The 17,745-nt window shown below is 41.1% G+C and overlaps 1 protein-coding gene across 1 annotated transcript; it reads left to right on the top strand.

The window, feature by feature from the left end:
* The first annotated feature begins 414 nt into the window (after positions 1-414).
* itpkcb (inositol-trisphosphate 3-kinase Cb) lies at positions 415-17,493 on the top strand. Its single transcript, XM_053320733.1, has 8 exons — positions 415-524; positions 2,994-4,163; positions 13,578-13,677; positions 13,775-13,988; positions 14,409-14,613; positions 14,952-15,053; positions 15,266-15,337; positions 15,479-17,493. The coding sequence occupies exons 2-8, from the start codon at positions 3,018-3,020 to the stop codon at positions 15,686-15,688; spliced, it is 2,049 nt and encodes a 682-aa protein (XP_053176708.1). The 5' UTR covers positions 415-524; positions 2,994-3,017; the 3' UTR covers positions 15,689-17,493.
* Positions 17,494-17,745: the final 252 nt, after the last annotated feature.

A 17,745-nucleotide genomic window follows, 5' to 3' on the forward strand; every position in this document is an offset into this window, starting at 1 on the left:
CAGGAGACTGTATTCAGTCGGTTGCAATCTGCACCATAACCACTAGATGCCTCTAAATCCTGCACACTGATCCTTGAACCCTCAAAGAAGAAGAAGGAAGAGGAGAAGCCGACATTTCGGGGAGCATGTGAAGGCAGCACATTTAAATTCCACTGTCAGACTGACTGAGCGTTTCTAACATTAGATTTAATGTAGAACTTGTAATTAAGGTGTTAACATTTTACTCAGTTCAGTCGCTTTTCCAATAACTATATTTTAAGGACAACGTTGAGTTTGTTTCAGCTGAGAAAAAGTAACGGAGCTGGTGAGTTTAAAGAGCTGCTCCTGTTTTGACAAGCGTTTCCTCTTTCACATAAAACCACAGTACACACACACACACACAGCAGCAGCAGCATTGCACACTGATAAGCCACAGGCACATCCCCTTCACGCCCTGCTCTAAGTTATAAACCTTACACATCATTGCCAAACCTTCAAACAGCTGCCTTTAACTCACAGCAGAGGAGCAACACAGGATCCGTGTGGTAGGTGTTTGGAAAATCTTTTTTTCTCTCCATTTTTTGTTATTATTGTGATTTGTGTTGTTGTTGTGTGTGTGTGTTAGTTTCATTATTGATTAGGGTAGTTGTCAAAAGCTGTCTTTAAAGTCACAGATAGGCTAATGAAAGTTAAGTCACTCAGTTGTTTTAGTGGAAACTCGTATCATCTTTAAATATTTAGGTAGATCTGGAATAGATATAATTGTTTAGAGTCTATTGTATCATCTAGGATTAAAGTTTCACTAAATGTAGCCTACATGTAAGCCAAAAATGAAGAGTATCGACTTTTCCCAGCAACATTAGGTGTGAACTCAGAAATGATTAATTTCCAAAGTAAACCATGTTGTATTGTGGGTGTTATTTTTCTTTTAAAACAAAATGGTAATACATATTTTATTTAACTCTTCTCAGTTATGTGTTTGACTGTGTGTGATTTTTACTTTGGTTTACTGTTCTAACTCACTTTTAGTGTTTTTTTCATATTGGCATGAAGTGATTTTCCATGAAAGCGTGTGTCACTTTTTCACTGTGTGTAAAATAATCCGTTCAATGTCCGCATGACTTTCTGTCATTCAGCTCCGTTGTGAGTCATGATGTATAATTATTTTTGATCATTTTTGATTACACCAGAGTGCATTCAAGTGTGTGTGAGTCGTGCTCGATGAGTTGTTCTTTCCATTGTTGTCCTTCCTGTCTCATTTCCTTTCTGTAAGCATTCCTTCCAGACAGCAGGGTTACTGCTGCTGTCAAACACGACATGACAGTGAAAAAACACTCAGCAGTTCACTGTGTCTTATGGAAAACACTCTGAATTCGTGTGTTTCATAGGAGAAAATGTGTTATTGGGTTATCAGGACTCTTGTATTAACATGTAAGATGTTGATGTGGGAGTAGTGATTTGGGAATAGTTGGTAACATGTTGTACCTCCTAAAGAGACCAAACCTAAAAGCTAAAGCCTAAATCCTGTGTGTTGCTGTGTTTTGACATGCTTGTATGTGCAGGACCCATTGAATTAAAATTATTAAACAGTTTTCTGATAGTTGATGTATCATTCAAGGCATTGACTTAGCTAGTTCTAGCCTCTGAAACGTGAGGAATTTCTTATTTCCACTTTTGTTTCATTGTACATTCAGTTTTGGTCTTACCAAACGAGCAATTTGAAGTCATCGCCCTGGGCTCTAGACCCAGTAATCCATTGAAAAAATTGATTGATTATGAGGCTGAAACTAACACATATTTTAATGATCAACTAATTTGCCAATTGTTTTGTCTATTAATCTTTAAAAGGAGTTTAAAATGGCATTAACAATTTGTCAGAGCTCTCAGTGATGTCTTTAATGTACCTGTTCAGTCCAAAATCTTAACACATTCAATTTATTGTCATACAAAGCAAAAACTAACAGCACATTTGAGAGGCTGGAACCAAAAACATTTGGGCATCTTTGCTTGAAAAAGGATTGAAAAGATTAAAAGATTAACAAAATAGTTGTTGATTAATGTTTTTTAATCGATTATGTGATTCATTGACCAGTTGTTGCAGCTGTAAGTGATAATGAAAGTAATCATTAGTCTGTAGCAGCCCCTGCTTATCGTAAAGGACTGGCTGGACACAGTGTTGTAAATATATTTTATTCAATATATTGTTCTCTCAGGACACATTTCAGCTTTCTTCTCTGACACAGTTATTGCTTTTCAAATTGACTTTTTGGCATTTCTTACGAAACAAGACATTTAACGGGTAGCCATTTGGATCTGAGTTTAAGTGTTGTAATGATGTGATGCAATGAAACAAACCAGCTGCTGAAGGACAGTGTCCAGACACAGGAGGGCAGTGTTACACTAGTGAAAATGAATCTGAAACTCAGTGAAACTTTGAATTACTTTGCAGTCATCTCTTTTAATATCACAGGATAAATGCTGTTAAATGTCCCTATAAATACATTCCACTATAAACATATTTAACTTGACTTTCCTCTGTTAGTTTCTGTGTCCTTTCACCTGCCCATGGAAATACTCAGTGTCAGTCAGAGCTGCTAAATCACAGATTCATGGTCATTGTTGAGCACAAACATTGTGATTAATGGGGCCTGGCCTTTTACTGGAGCTGTTTACAGTATCCAGGAGCTTTGTGTTTGCTGTTAATTATTACAGTATCAGTGTTGATTCATGGCGTTAAAGGTAAAAGGGGTATTGTGTATTGTTCCTGTGGTTAATGTGTTCATTACATTACTCACAGCCTGTTTATTCTCAGAGATATGACCAATCCTCACACGCATGGGAAGGGTGGATCAATTTAAGATTTCCCAGGCTTATTAATGGATTTTTATGACTAATGGCTTACTGTACACTGTAGGAGTCACTGTTTAAATGGTTTCAAGTTTTTTTTTTTTTTTTGTTTTTTTTTTAAATCAACTGAGGGTGTGTCTTGTCTCTTGTCCATGGTGTGTCTGCAGCCTACTACTACTACGGCATGCGGGATGGGCCAAACTCGCTCGGATCTATCGCGCAGCACCTCCACACCAGGAGCAGCGAAATGGAAAGCAGGCGAGACAGCTCAGCGGCTCCGGATCAGCCGACGATTTAGGAGCGGAGAAAAGCGACGTGGTGACCAGCTGAACAGGAATCCGATGAAAAACAAAGTGCTGTCGTGTCTGGGAAGGAGAAAGCGAGACTCCAGTCAAAGTGAGGGAGATTTAGGTTGCGGAAACGGAGCCGGCGGAGATCCTGCAACGAGCCGCGATCACCGTGCGGGAAAGTTACCACGGGACGAGGTTGCATCTGCGGGCGGGGAGCACCGAGGAGCCCCGGGTTGTTGTTTTGAGACACCGTCCGGCCTTCATGTGAATACTACCGAGGCTCATGTCTCCAAACGCGCCGTGAACCGAGAGGCGACGGCCGGCTCGTCCGATGCTGCGGGCTGCGAGGAGCCGACACCCGGCCGAGAGGACAATGCCTCGGACCCCCCGACGAGGGCAATGGATGATCAGCCACTGGGGGGAAACGAGCAGGGTGGGGTTGGGTGTGAGGTTGGGCAATTAACAGGAGATAGGCAGAGATCAGCCCCGGTGCTGCTCACCTCTGACCCGGACGCGCAGCGCACTTTGTCCAGCAGCGTGCCCTCGGATAAACCTCTGGATAGTGGACTGTCAGATCACGCTGCTGATGAAATGACTAAAACAGACTGTAATACCGTTTCTTGTTCCTCCAAAGAGACGGGTGACCAAATAAATTGTTGTGAAGTTGAAACTGAGATCCCTGTGGACTCTGCTCATGCGCCCCAGAGTCCCCCAGGAGGCCAATGTTACCCAGGCACCATACCGAAACTCATCATAACCAGAGACCCCAGCCCCAGCCGGTCTCCCACACAGCTGACCGGGGGAACGGAGCTCAACACCGGGTCGTGTTTGGATCCTCACCCCGATGACGAGTCTCCCTGCTCGGACAGCGGCTGCGGAGGGTCCCCGGCTCTGATGCGCTCACCGAGGAAGCTGTCCAACTCGTCCTCCATCGGCTTGTCCTCCGCCTCCTCCTTCGAGGAGTCCGAGGACGACTTCACCGGGAGCGACATCGAGTCCAGTCTGTCTCCGGCACGGTCTCTGTGCAGCCCGGACGATGGTGCAGGGGTGAGTGTCATCGGTTATTAACAATCACATGAATGCTGTTGATTGGAAGTGTTTCTTTAATAGTTATTAGTAAAAACATTCACAGCTGTACTCCTACACACCTAACACAAACCGGTTTTACTCATTTGCCTACAATAAAATGGCAAATGGTGATATTGTGAAATTGCCAGTAAACCAGGGCAGACATGTGATTAAGGGCCATTCATCGACTGAACAAACCTTGCAGCCACATGCAAAAGTACTTAACAGCTATAAAAGAAGTAGTCAAGTAATATAAAGGATGTTAACTATACAAATCCATGCACACACTGTAACACTGCATGCAAGGCGAGTGCAGGTCACCAAGCCTGTACCATGTGAGAGCTTTCACCACAGCCACTTTGTTCATCAGATGGCTCAAAGGAGTATGAACACACACGTGGATTTCCATATTTTCCTCAGGCGTTCACCCAGACGCTGTGTGCACAAGTACCTATATTACACAATGACGGTCACACCGGTCACTGTCAGTGGGTTTACACTTCCACATGTCACGTTCGTCACATTGCAGTTAAAGTCACAGGTTTGAAGTGCATGTCAGGGATCAGCAGCTGTTTAAACTATGCCATACTACTCATTTCCACAATATGAACACTCCACACCTGTTTGAACTACGTTGCACTGATCACAACATGATGATGCCTGAAGTGTCATTGTGCAAATAAGACACAAAAAAAAAAACCCCTCAGTGAGTCAGAAACGTGAGTGTCCCTTATTTGATGTCTGTATTTGTTTATTTGAAAGGACTGAGAACATTTGAATATTATGACAGTTTCTTTTTCCATTTGAAGTCATTTTTATCAAATGTGTTAATAAAATGAAGTCTCACACTTGGGTTTGCACCACCCTGATAAGTGAAACATGACTCTGACAAATTTGAACCAAAGAAGAGGAAACTGGCTCTTATCTCCAACGCCCAACGCCTCTGTCCCTCAGCTCCCATTGCTTTTGCTGAGCTCAGCCGTGAGACCATTTAAAAACAGTCTGGGTGCATGTTTCAAGAATTTGTCATCATAGTACAGTTGCTACTTCAGTAGTGTTAATGTACGTAGATGGTAGACTAAACAACTACTATCAAAGTGATCTTGGAAGTTAATTCTGCCACAGAAGGCACTGGGTTTTTCCTCTCTTCCACACAAGATGCAGTTTAAAGTTTCCAAGTAGGAAGTTGTTATGTTTCCCCCACTGAGTCAGGAGGCTTTGATGCACTCTTGACTATAAATGCTTGGAATGACAGTCATCTTAAAAAAACAAAAAAACAACAGTACGTGACCGCTGTAGACTGTCTTCCAGTATCTCCACCTTCTATTCCTGGCAATGGTTGAATCCTGAATGTCAAGGTGTCCCGTTTGGGCCACGTCACCCAGTGTACGCGATGAGAGATGAGCTGTCTGCATGCTAATAAGCACGTCGCTCTGTCCCGAAACCTGGAAACCTGGAAGAAGTTGGGCTCATATTCTTTTAATGATATAGATCCAATTAGTTTGTTTTTCACATTAAACAGTCCGCCCTTATCTGGTATTTAATTTATTTTCTCCCCCCCCCCAGCGAAAGGGAAATCCTATTCTCAAGTGTGTACACGTGTGTGTCAGAGTAAGTGTGCTCAGGTCCACACACGTCTGAAAATACAGTCAGCAGTGTAGATTTAGTAGAGCTTTCTTTTTTTAATGTAAGATTTCATCTAAGTTTTTCCTGAATTTATCTCTTATCAACAAAATAATCATCATCTTAATATCTCGTTAGCTTAATTGATGAGACAGACGTAAATCTTCCTCTATCCTCAAACAGGCTGCAACTGACAATTGTTTTCATTATCAATTTGTCACTTTGTCCGTTTGATCATTTTTTCCTAATTCAATTGTTTTTTATAATGTCAGAAAATGGTAAAAAATGTTCATCACTGTTTCCAGAAGCTAAAATGTCTCGTTGTGTCTCAATAGACAGTCCACAACCCCAAAGATATTCCGTTTATTCTCATAGAGGACTAACAAAACAATACATTTAAACATTTAAGTAGCTGGAATGAGTTAATTACAAAATGACTCAGAACAATGAATCAACTATCAAAAAAATAAATAAATAAATAATAATAATGATACATTTTATTTATAACACGCTTTTACAAGTGCTCAAAGATGCTTACAGAGAACACCAAAAATATGAAACAAAGTAAAAAAGACATAAAATGAAAGAACAAACAATGTAGAAGGTTAAAAAGACATAAAATGGAAAGAAGATAAAAAACAAAATAGGTGGCAATTAATTCACTGTTGATTGACTAATGGATTAATCAACTAATTTCATGCAGCTCTGTTAAACATTTTGATCAGCTCACACAAATTCTGGCTTTGTTGTCATCCTATTTTACTGTCTGGGGTTCATACTTTCATTTCTTTATTTTTTTTCTTCTGACCCCTTTTCACATTAAAATAAAAATACATTCCTTTAATCCGATGTTGTAATGTCAAATCGGACGTGAATTTTAATATAATTGTTACCAAAAAAAGGAATAATCCTGCTTTCCCATCAATGACTCTCTTTTGTGTTTTCTGTCTTTGTGTCATCATGAGTTCAGCACATCACGTTCAAACACACATTGCTCCATTTGTCTACAATTTACAGTAAAGGTTATTAGTGGACAGCGTAACTTCCTGCCTATTACAACAACAGCCAGGAAATGAGCAACCTGAGGAGTTGCACTTGAGTTAATGTAAGAAACAGGATGACGCTGGCCAGTGGTTTCTGATAAGAGTTTTTTAAAGGGGCATGTTTTGTCCTCTTGTAGTTGAGTAAAAGCTCTATCGGTACTGCAAGTAACAGAACGAGGGCGTGTGTTATTGTTGTTGTTGGCTTTTAAAAAAGGCTGAGTCCATGCTGTCAACTCCCAGCCAAACCAGTTACATTCAGTACACTGGGTGACGTGAGCAAATACTTGCACACACATGCATACCCAGAGACACACACACACACACACACACACACACACACACACTCTCGCAGCGATGCCGCACTTGCATTCAGAGTTCAGCGCGCGTGTGAGTATGTGTCATGGAAAAATGGGTTGAAGGCTGAGCGGGTTGCTAAGCGACGTTTTTGCCATATATGGTACTTTTTTTTTCTCTCCTTGCCTCGTTCTGTTTCACACTGTCAGTATCTACTCTGTCCCTGACGTTTGAATGTTATTAAATGCCTACAGTACTTTTACAATCACCTTGCTCGTCTCTCCCATATACGAGACACAGTTTCTCCCCCCACATTCTTGTACAAAAAGCTTAATAATTTCCCCCGAAAAATCACCATGAGACACACAGTGGAACAGAAAACGAGGAAAATTAGTGTAAGCTGAGTAAAGGTGGAACACAAACAACTTTTGAGCATGTGGCCTCCACGTGATGATGATTCGTCTTTATTTATGCATGCTTATTCACACGAGCCACAATTGTGGACTTGTTTTCCGTGGTGCTCATTATACTGAAGACCCACACATCTCTCCCACAGCAGCTCATATACATGCTGGTGCGTAAGCAACATGTGAATCCACGCAGCAAATGTCAAAAAAGAAAAAGGAAATAGAAAGACACTCTGTGCCGTTTGTGCTTCTTTTCGGATCCCCGTAGCTGTTGTATCATACGAGCTGTTCCAAAAAATAAAAATAAAATAAGACACACAACATAAAGAGCCACACTCGACATTAACATTTGCAAATATCTGGTACTTTTTAATCAATAACTTGCATAAATGAGTACTTGATTGTTGAGGATTCATTGTTTCAGCAGTGATAAACAATAAATTGAACATTTCATACATCAGATATAACAAGATGACACGTAGACAAGCTGCAATATTATACTGTAATAATCAGCACTGTCACAAAGGCAAACGTTTTTTAACTTAATCTGGAGACTCTTTTTTAATTTTTTTAAACAATATTTAAAACTGTGCTGTATGTTTAAGGATTCGCCATCACCACACAGCTGAGCTGCTTCAACACTGACGAGTCAGGGGAAGGGGATGTGGTTTGATATAAACTAGTTTTGAGAAAAGGTCTCTTGACAGTACCTGGAAACACCCGCATTCTGTGTATGTGTGTGTTTACATATATGTATGTACTGTAGCTGATGGTAGTTGTCTGACAGGTTCGGCTTTGCCTACATACACACACACAGACACACACACCTCTGTAGGTTACATAGTGTTGTGGAATTTCAGACAATCATGCAGACAAAAGGAAAGCACTTGGAGCGTATAGGAAGGCCTGTTGTCCCTAACCCCCCCCGGCCGCCGCCAGTCGGTCATGACTCTGGCAGGAGATTGGCTCAGCATGGGGCTCAGGATAGGTCATGTGGGGATTAGAGGATAGAGAGAGAGAGAGAAAAAGAGAAAGAGGGGGAGAGAGAGGAGAAAGAGGAGAAGAACAAAGGTTACGGAGAGAAAGAGAAGACAGTTCAGTATGTGAAGGTTAGTACCTCCAGGGAGAGAGGGTGAATGGTTTAGGGGGAGGATAACAAGGAAAGGAGAGTAGTTCAAGCAGGCAGATGGCCTTGACAGGAAGAAAGAGGGGAAAAAAGAGCTTTAAACTGACAACAGAGAAGGTATCAAGCATTGAGAAAGTCTAAAGAGAGGAAGGGAGGAGTGTCAGGATGTTGAAACAGGAGAAATTCTGAATTGGTGTGACAGTAAAGAGAGGTTGTATAGACAGAGAGGGGATCAGTGTGAGCTTATATCAGAGGAGGATTATTTACCAGGCGACACAAGCCCATACAAGTTTACAGCAAGGTTAAGAGACCGACTGAAGCTAAAGTCACTGGAGTTAGACAGAGCGTTTAGCCAAGAGCTAACGGCACACTTGGTGGAAGGAGGTAATAGATGTTTGTGAAGGATCCAATGGCAACAGAGAGGCACAGGGCCCTGCCAGGGCTGGTTTGCGGAGACCCCGTGCTGATGGTGCAGGGTATTTTGTGCTGGCTACGTTCTCGCTTCGTCTCCGGGGCCGTGTGTGCCTCTGTCAGCGCCTTTCTCCTCCTACACTACTGCTCTGTTTGCCAGGTAAGAAATGGAAAGCGACAAATTTATCCAGAGATTTGAATACAGACGGCCCGGTGTATCTGCTCATGCTTTCTGTGGAAATATGACACGAGGGCTGATTCAAATGCAGAAGATAGGCTTGGGTAATCAAATGTAATGTTATTGACAGGCCCGGCCTCTTGCAGGTACACTATGTAACTGTTGTCAGGCGCGCTCATGTGTAGCTGTGATGATCTTTCTTAGAAGTCAGTAAGCCAGCTGGCAGGAGCAGGCTGTTATGGGGTAATTTATGCAATCAGCCCAATTTTCCTGCCAGGTTATTAGGTACACCTAGCTTAAACTAATCATTTATATTGAGAGGTGTTTTAATATTTGGTTTACACCATGTACATATGTAGTTATGAGGGTAAACTAAATGGTGTGTGTGTGTGTGTGTGTGTGTGTGTGTGTGTCTGTATCTGTGTCTGTGTGTCTGTGTGTTGCCCATCTTACAGTCTATGATGGACAGTGAGTCAAAGTCGGCCAGCAGGTCATCCATCAGGTTATAGTCCTGCTCAGAAAAAATAGAGGCTTACAAATATCAAGGAGAACGACTGTGACGAGAGTAAAGAAATGATTAGAGCACCACTGGGAGTACAAATTAATGTTGAAAATCCAAAAATAACTGGAAAAAAAAGAGGACAAATAGGTTGACTCAGCACTGACGCTTTGGGGAATGAGAGGGAAGCTTATAAAACAAGGAATAATGAAATGAAACTGTTTATATATAGGTGAGTTATATAACTGTGGACAGGAATGCACAAAGAGAAAGCAGAGATGGTGGAGGTTGGACTGAGGGGTGAAATGTAACCTCTGTGTGGGATGCAGAGACAAAGTGAGCAGAACAGTTTAAACTGAAGCAACAGTCAAGGCTTTTTAAATCTAATCTGAAAGGATTCTCAACATCTATCATAACTTTTCTTTTAAAGGAAAAAATAACCCCACCTTTTATGCAGAACATTAGCTGCGTTAGCTCTCACAGCGTCGGGTAACATTAGCCAGATACATTTGACCCCACAGAAGCAAGACATTAACCTGTCAGCTCGAAGCAATTAGACAGAGAGCCTGATGACATGTGGATAAGAGTGAAAGAGGAGAGGCTGGAGATATCCTCTACTGTCTCCCCCCTCCTGCACTTTCATCTGTCACTGAAGTCTTCTCCGGATGAGGACAGGCGCCGCTACTAACAGACAAAATATAAAGAAGTCGAGGTAATCTGCTGGGTAAACGTAATGTTTTGTCCACAAACAGATGCTATTTCAGCTGATTATTTTTAGACTGCACTGCTTTATAAAGCGGATCTCAGTCTGTTTATAGTAACTACTTAATGTTAGTCAAGCAGGGAGAAAATATCAATCTTTGACAGTTAAATCACAAACAATGTGAGCGTATATGAAGTTGATTTAAATATAATTTAATCAAGCAAAAACAGATTTACAGACAACAACAAAGTCAAAAAATAAATAAAAAAATCTTTAAATTATTAGTTTGAATATGTCCTGAATGGGTTTGATCTATACATGTATGTCCGTTGCTCCCTTTAAATAGAGACGTAGACTCGTGTTTTGAACTTTACACAACAGGTTCATAATTATCCCTGACAGCAGCACTTTGGAGGCCAACGGCTGGCGACAGTTTTACTGTACTGGCTGGGTGGAGCGCCTGAAGGTGGACTGCTTATTATGTTTTTATGTGCGTTAAGGTTGTTAAGGGTTAGTTGCTGATAAGCACATATTTTTTTCTATCCATTTTGAACACAACTGTCCTGCTGGAAACATTGAAAAGAGGATAAATACTGGAAATACTAGTAGGTGTTCTTTTTTATTTCTTTCTTTTTACATTTATTTTCAGCCCCTCAAGAGTTTCAGGTTGGATACGGGTGTGTTTACTAGCTTTGAAAGAAGCCTGAGAAAAATAGACTCCAGAAGGACAGTATAACCCAGCTCAAAGGAGAAATACAAAATACTGCCTCTATCTGGGGGAGATAATGATTTGAACTCCAAGGAGAAAAACACTGTCAGGAAGTAAAGACATGAGTGCGTGTGAGAGGAGGCATATTGTAGTTTACACCCTCGCTGAAGCAGGGAGAGGACTATGGAAAGATAGGAGGAATGAAGAGTTAGAAATGATGTTGTATACTTGTAGAAACCATTTTTAAAGTGATTTGCAAGTTGTGTTTAGTGGCAGTGTCATGTTTCATAAATCATTTTGAATAGCAATCTGCAGAAAGGTGTGAAACGAAATCGTCTCATGTTGAGAATTTGATGAAGTTGGCTTACTTGTGTTTTATCACCGTTCTTTGGCCTGATGCAGCAGAGGTTATATTGGAGTTAATCTGTTGATGCGATTGGAGGCTCAGGTCACAGGTGTCCAAGTTCACTGTCGCTACTCTCCTTTTACTCGTCTTTGTGTCTCACTGAACTTCTGACACTGACCAGCCGTCTGTGTGCCCCCCTCCCTCCCCCCCACAGTTAACCAATACAGTTTTAAAATCTACTTCAAGACTAAGACTGTAGTCACATTAATCTCCTGGAATGATTTTACATGTGCGGAGTTACTGATGTTGATGAAAGAAAGAAACAACTCGTCATAACTTTAATGAATGTTTCAGTTCAATACATCAATCCTCATAAACTTTCTACTTAAAGTCCCTCTATCATTTATAAACAGAATATAAACCGTTAATAATTGACTTATAACTCACTATAGTGTAATTGTAAACATATTTAAGTGTTTATTAATGTATTTGTCAGCAACTGTATTATATACTATATTAATACTGTAAAATATGAATTAATGGAAAAAAGTATTTTAATATATATTGTTGACAAATACTGTGTTAATGTTATAAATAATTTATGACATGTTTATATACTGCATATAAATGCTAAATAGGGGGACTTTAAGTATTAAGTGTTAACCTTATGTTGGGTTATTTATCTTGTAGTTGCAAATTTTCAATTACATGAAATATTCACAGCAAATAAATGATTTTGTGTTCATGTCGGACTCCGCTCATAGTAGGAAGATGAACTTTAGAGGCTACAAAACAGTGCTGCTTTAACTCAAATAAAGCCTTTTTTATCACGTAATCACAGATCTGCCGTTTCCGCAGTGTGTGTATATTCCCGTTATATTGTGACAGAGTTTCAACACAGCAGCTGTGGAAAGAATGCATGAGAGGACGGCAGAGATAGGCTGACATGTAAACATGGCAGAGATACTGTGGGCCGGGCAGGGAGAAGCGCAGTCGTTGACAGAAATTATGCAGCTATAAAAAGGTTAATTTTATGATTACTGCCTCTCATTTCTGCACTTTATTACCTACATTAACCTGTGTGTTCCTCGTTCTCTGTCTTCTATTATCATGTTTCTCTGTTAAACATTTATTTGAATATGGTACACATAAAAAAAAGTACAGGAATGATGTAAAAAATCTGACGCAATGTGTAACTCAAACACACACACACACACACACACACACACACACACACACACACACACACACACACACACACACACACACACACACACACACACACACACACTTACATTCCATTAACTTACATTACATTGATTTCCTGGAGACTTAACTTCACCATAACCTTAACCACTGACTCAAAAATCAGCACTTTAACAATCGCAGATACGGCCTGTCCCCAGTTGGACAAGCTGTTTCAAATTACCTGGTTTTAAGTCTAAAATGTGTCCCTGAAAGTAGCCTATGACAGACACACACACACCCACACACCCCTAAACTGGCTGTGGGTTTGTTGTGATTTCCCACACACACATGTTCTAATCAATCGATGTCAGATTGCTTGCGTCAAAGCTCCTGTTGCACACTGTCCTTGCTCTGGTGTTTCCCAACACAGATAACCATTATGGGCACACACACACACACATTCACCAACACACACGTACACACACGTACACACACACACACATACTATGGTTCTGTTTTACGACACCACAGTGGAGGCTTTGGTAAATGTTTTATGAATGGGCTTTGTCATGTTGTGCACCTGGCCTTGACTAAAGGGGAGGATCTGTCCAATGTCTACTAAGGTGTGTGTGTGTGTGTGTGTGTGTGTGTGTGTGTCAGGTGTGTACACTACAGGTTGTGTGTGTGTGTCGGTATGTGCACTCTACAGGGGGTGTGTTTACTTCAACGGATAATCATTCTACTTGTCTCTATTTAACTCAGTGCTTCCTTTTGAAACCACGCAGATTAGTCACCACTTCAGATTTATCATCTGTGTGACCACCAACATCTTTGTTTAACAAGAGGATGCATTTTGTTTTTTCCAGAATAAGTCCTGGCAGAAGTTGAAGACCATGGTTCACTGGTCCCCCTTTGTCGTGTCCTTCAAGAAGCGTTACCCATGGGTGCAGCTAGCTGGCCATGCAGGTATGCAGAAACACACAGTCTGTGCATAACATCAATGCACATGCACTGTTATGTTACCGTCTTTAATCTTATTGGTCCATCTGTCTCCTTGGTTAAGGTAACTTCCAGGCTGGGGAATACGGGCGCTTATTGAAGCGATACTGCGAGTGTGAGCAGCACTGCCTACAGAAGCTGATGAAGGACACTCTGCGCCCTTATGTGCCTGGTTATTATGGTGTAGTGCAGAGAGATGAGCAGGACTATAACCTGATGGATGACCTGCTGGCTGACTTTGACTCACCGTCCATCATGGACTGTAAGATGGGCAGTAGGTAAGCGTCAACACAGGACAAAGAAATGAGTGTGACAGACATTTTTCCTCATGAGGTTGACCGCAGACACCAAATTATCAGAGCAGATACTGTGATCCTTGAATCATAACCTTTATACACATAGAAGCACAGTGTAGTCCCAGCAGCTATCTGCTTTGTCTGTTTGTATAGCATTTTTTTTAGAACATGAAGTCAACTAAATGCGTCACAGGATTAAAATAAGAGAACACAATGATACTAAAACAATAAAGAGATAATATACATATAATTCACAATATAAATCTCAACAAAGACAAAAAAAAAGTCAATACAGGAAAAAATTTATTTAAATAGAGAGGGGAAGGAAAATCAAATACACAGAAGCAGAAACTTGACTAAATAAAATTTTTAATTATTAAGCCTTTCCTTTTCTCACTTCAGGACGTATTTGGAAGAGGAGCTGATAAAAGCCAGAGAGCGTCCACGTTTGCGGAAGGACATGTATGATAAGATGGTGGCAGTGGACCCCGGGGCCCCGACAGAGCAGGAGAGGACCCAGCAGGGCGTCTTAAAACCAAGATACATGCAGTGGAGGGAGACGCTCAGCTCCACGGCCACTCTGGGCTTCCGCATCGAAGGCATTAAGGTCAGACGTCGTCCAGCGCTTTGAACATGCCTGGCTACATTCAAAGCTGTCAATGTTAGCAAAGAGGACACATAGTTTGTACAGGAAGTAAACTGATGAATGGGAGTAAATATTTATGAGGGTGTCCACAGCAAAGACACACACACTGAAGTGGAATTTGAAAACAAGAGTCTGTTAAATGTTTTGGCTAGATGTGAGACGGGACTGTTTGTTCTTTTGAAATGAATCCAAGGCTGGTTATTATCTTAATCATAATAACTGTAGATCTGAATGTTACTCAGTTATGAAAGAAAACAGCTGAGGAACTGTATCTCATGATTTCTTTCTTTTTTCTGCAGAAAGCTGACGGGACCTGCAACACCAACTTCAAGAAGACAAAATACAAAGAGCAAGTGATGAAGGCTTTGGAGGATTTTGTTGATGGAAACACTCAGATTCTGGTAAGTTAGTCCACTGAAAGAGAAGCATGTTAACTCAGTGATATGTTTGTCCTTAGATATGCCGACAACTTCCTTTCTGTTTCTGTTCACACATGCCCAACACTAATTTCCCTGAGGGAGATAATGAAGGCTTATCTTATCTTAACCAACCTAACCTTATCTTACATTCTGCTGCTCTACATGTCTAACTTTTAAACAAACTTTTCTTTTAGAAACTCTACCTGCAGCGGCTGGAGGAGCTTCGCACAGCGCTGGAGCAGTCGCATTTCTTCAGCACACACGAGGTGAGACACACTCGCAGTTTTCATGGTTTCTAAACAAACCTGTTGGCCGAGTTGAAGTTGGGTGATCTCATCCCGCTTCAGCTTCTGTACTGAATCGCTCGCATGCCTCAACTCACCCGTCTCACCGGTTTGTCATCACAGGTCGTAGGCAGCTCTCTTCTGTTTGTGCACGACGCTTCGGGAAAGGCCAGAGTGTGGATGATCGACTTTGGGAAGACGGTTCCCCTGCCGGCACCCCGCACCCTGGACCACAGGACTCCCTGGATGGAGGGCAACAGGGAGGACGGTTACCTGTGGGGACTGGACAATCTCATAGACATCTTAAGCAGTATGCTCCCACAGACACCCTGAGAGGGAGACAGGAGGACTTCAGTGAAAGTTGAACCCCCGAGTCCTGATGGTAGAAGAGATGCAGGAACAGAGGAATTTGAAGAAAAGGGTGGAATCATTACTGATTACAAACTCAACATGTTCAAGAAGAGGAAATGAGACTAACAGAAGGTTTATTGCAAAGTGGAATTTGCCAAAGGCCAACGTTGTGCATCATGCTCCATTTGTCTCTGAGACTCCTTTTGACAGTTTGAGTTTATGAACCTCTGACTCACTTTTGCCTGCAAAAGGGACACATGTGAAGTATCTCACCTCCCTCATCACCACCTCCCCCTGCTGGTTAGAGGTGCACATAGCTCTCTGACAACCATGAACTTCAGGCAGAGGTGCTTTACATGGCCTTCGAGGAACTGGGTTAATGGGAGTTTTATCTTCTGTCATGGACCACTTTTGAACTTTTGATGTTTAAGTGCAAGTATACAACAACACTAAAACACTGGTCAAACCACGTGTTAACTAACTCAAGTGTGTAAATACAACTTAATTTAATTTTTTTCCTTTTTTTGGCCTTGGTATAACCTGCTTACCTTGTTTGTACAATTTCTGTGCCTAGCATTTTGAAAGGAAGAGCTGTGTGATCATTCCAGTGCAAGTGGACTCCTGCTATTTTTCTTCCAAAGAGTTCACCCAAGTATTAACTGATTTACATTTAATCCCAAAGTTGAACGTCTGATAAAAAAACTGAAAAGTGTTTTCTAAATTGGATTTTTGTATGATAATGCAGTGAAAGTATGTGAGATACAATTTATTTTCCATTTAGCTGTACAGTTTAGTTTGGCAGCCTTGTTTGTCTGGAATTAGTTGCACTATGAATCCTCACAAAGCCATTGAACAAAACAAGCGGTGCCTCTGTGTGTTAAGATGGGAAGCAGCACTCGAGCACTGAGTTTACAGACGCTCAATTCTCTCTGATCAGTGTCGCTCTTAGATTTCCAGGGAGGCTACAGAGTCTTACACTTAAATGGTGTAAAAGGGTGAAAGGAAACTGGAATTACCTGATTAAACTGATCAGTCTTAGTTTGGGCTTTTGTGAGGTTTCACCTATGTATCAATTTACATGTGATCTTGAAACTGGAAAATTTGAACGTCTTATGATGGGGGAGGGATGACGCATAATGGAGTACGAGAGTATCGCTGTAAAACATGACGACAATGCTTTAAACCTCATTTAGCTACACTAAAAGGTTTCAATTTTTTGAGGGTTTACAAAGAAAACAGCAACAAGAGCATGTACCATTGTTATATTTAGATATTAAGGAAGTGCTTACGACCATATTTGATGTTCCCTGTTCGCAGGTCAGCGAACATAACAGCTGTGCGTCTTCCAGACATCAGTTGGCAGTGTCGTTGTGTGCGTGTGTGTGTGGGTGTGTATGCGTCTGCGTCTGCGTGTGCGTGCGTGTATGTATGTGTGTGGATGGCTCACCCAGTACAGACAAGCTTTCTAAACGAGTGCCGCAAACATCAGACTTCATGAAATTGGAATTCTACTTCAGGACTTCAGTCTTTCCATCTCTGAACAGTAAACCCAGGAGAAGAATAGATAATGTCGTGTTTACAGAGTATTATATTTTGCCCACAAATTCTCTATATTTGTAATGTGGCAGCAAACTATCAGGTTTTCAAACTGGGTGCTTTCTATGTAAGAAAACTGGATTCATAACCACACTTTGTATTTTTAAAGGCAGTGTGACTGGTGATGATTGATATTAAAACCATGCTTTGTCCAGAAGGTCATGGATTGCAATAAACTGGAAATAAGCGTTTTCAGAGTTTGAATTCTTTTTATTTCTTCAAACATCAGATTCATTATTTATTTGTCCATTACACAAATCCAAACTGCTCTGAACCCACTGTGAATATATTCCTTTAGGGCAATGACTAACATGCCTTCCTTTTTGATTAGTCTGCTGATTCATTGATTAATAATTCATTAATCATGTCTATAAAAATGTCAGAAAATGGCAAAAATATTCTAGTTATAATTTCCCAGAGTCAAAGGTGATATCTTCCAAACC

The sequence above is a fragment of the Scomber japonicus genome, chromosome 6 (genome assembly GCF_027409825.1).
Source record: "Scomber japonicus isolate fScoJap1 chromosome 6, fScoJap1.pri, whole genome shotgun sequence".
NCBI lineage: Eukaryota > Metazoa > Chordata > Actinopteri > Scombriformes > Scombridae > Scomber > Scomber japonicus.

Coding starts and splice junctions, on each gene's coding strand:
- itpkcb (XM_053320733.1), top strand. CDS start 3,018: ATGGGCCAAACTCGCTCGGATCTATCGCGCAGCACCTCCACACCAGGA. Junction 14,614..14,951: donor TCCGCATCGAAGGCATTAAG/GTCAGACGTCGT, acceptor TTTTTTCTGCAG/AAAGCTGACGGGACCTGCAA. Junction 15,338..15,478: donor ATTTCTTCAGCACACACGAG/GTGAGACACACT, acceptor TTGTCATCACAG/GTCGTAGGCAGCTCTCTTCT.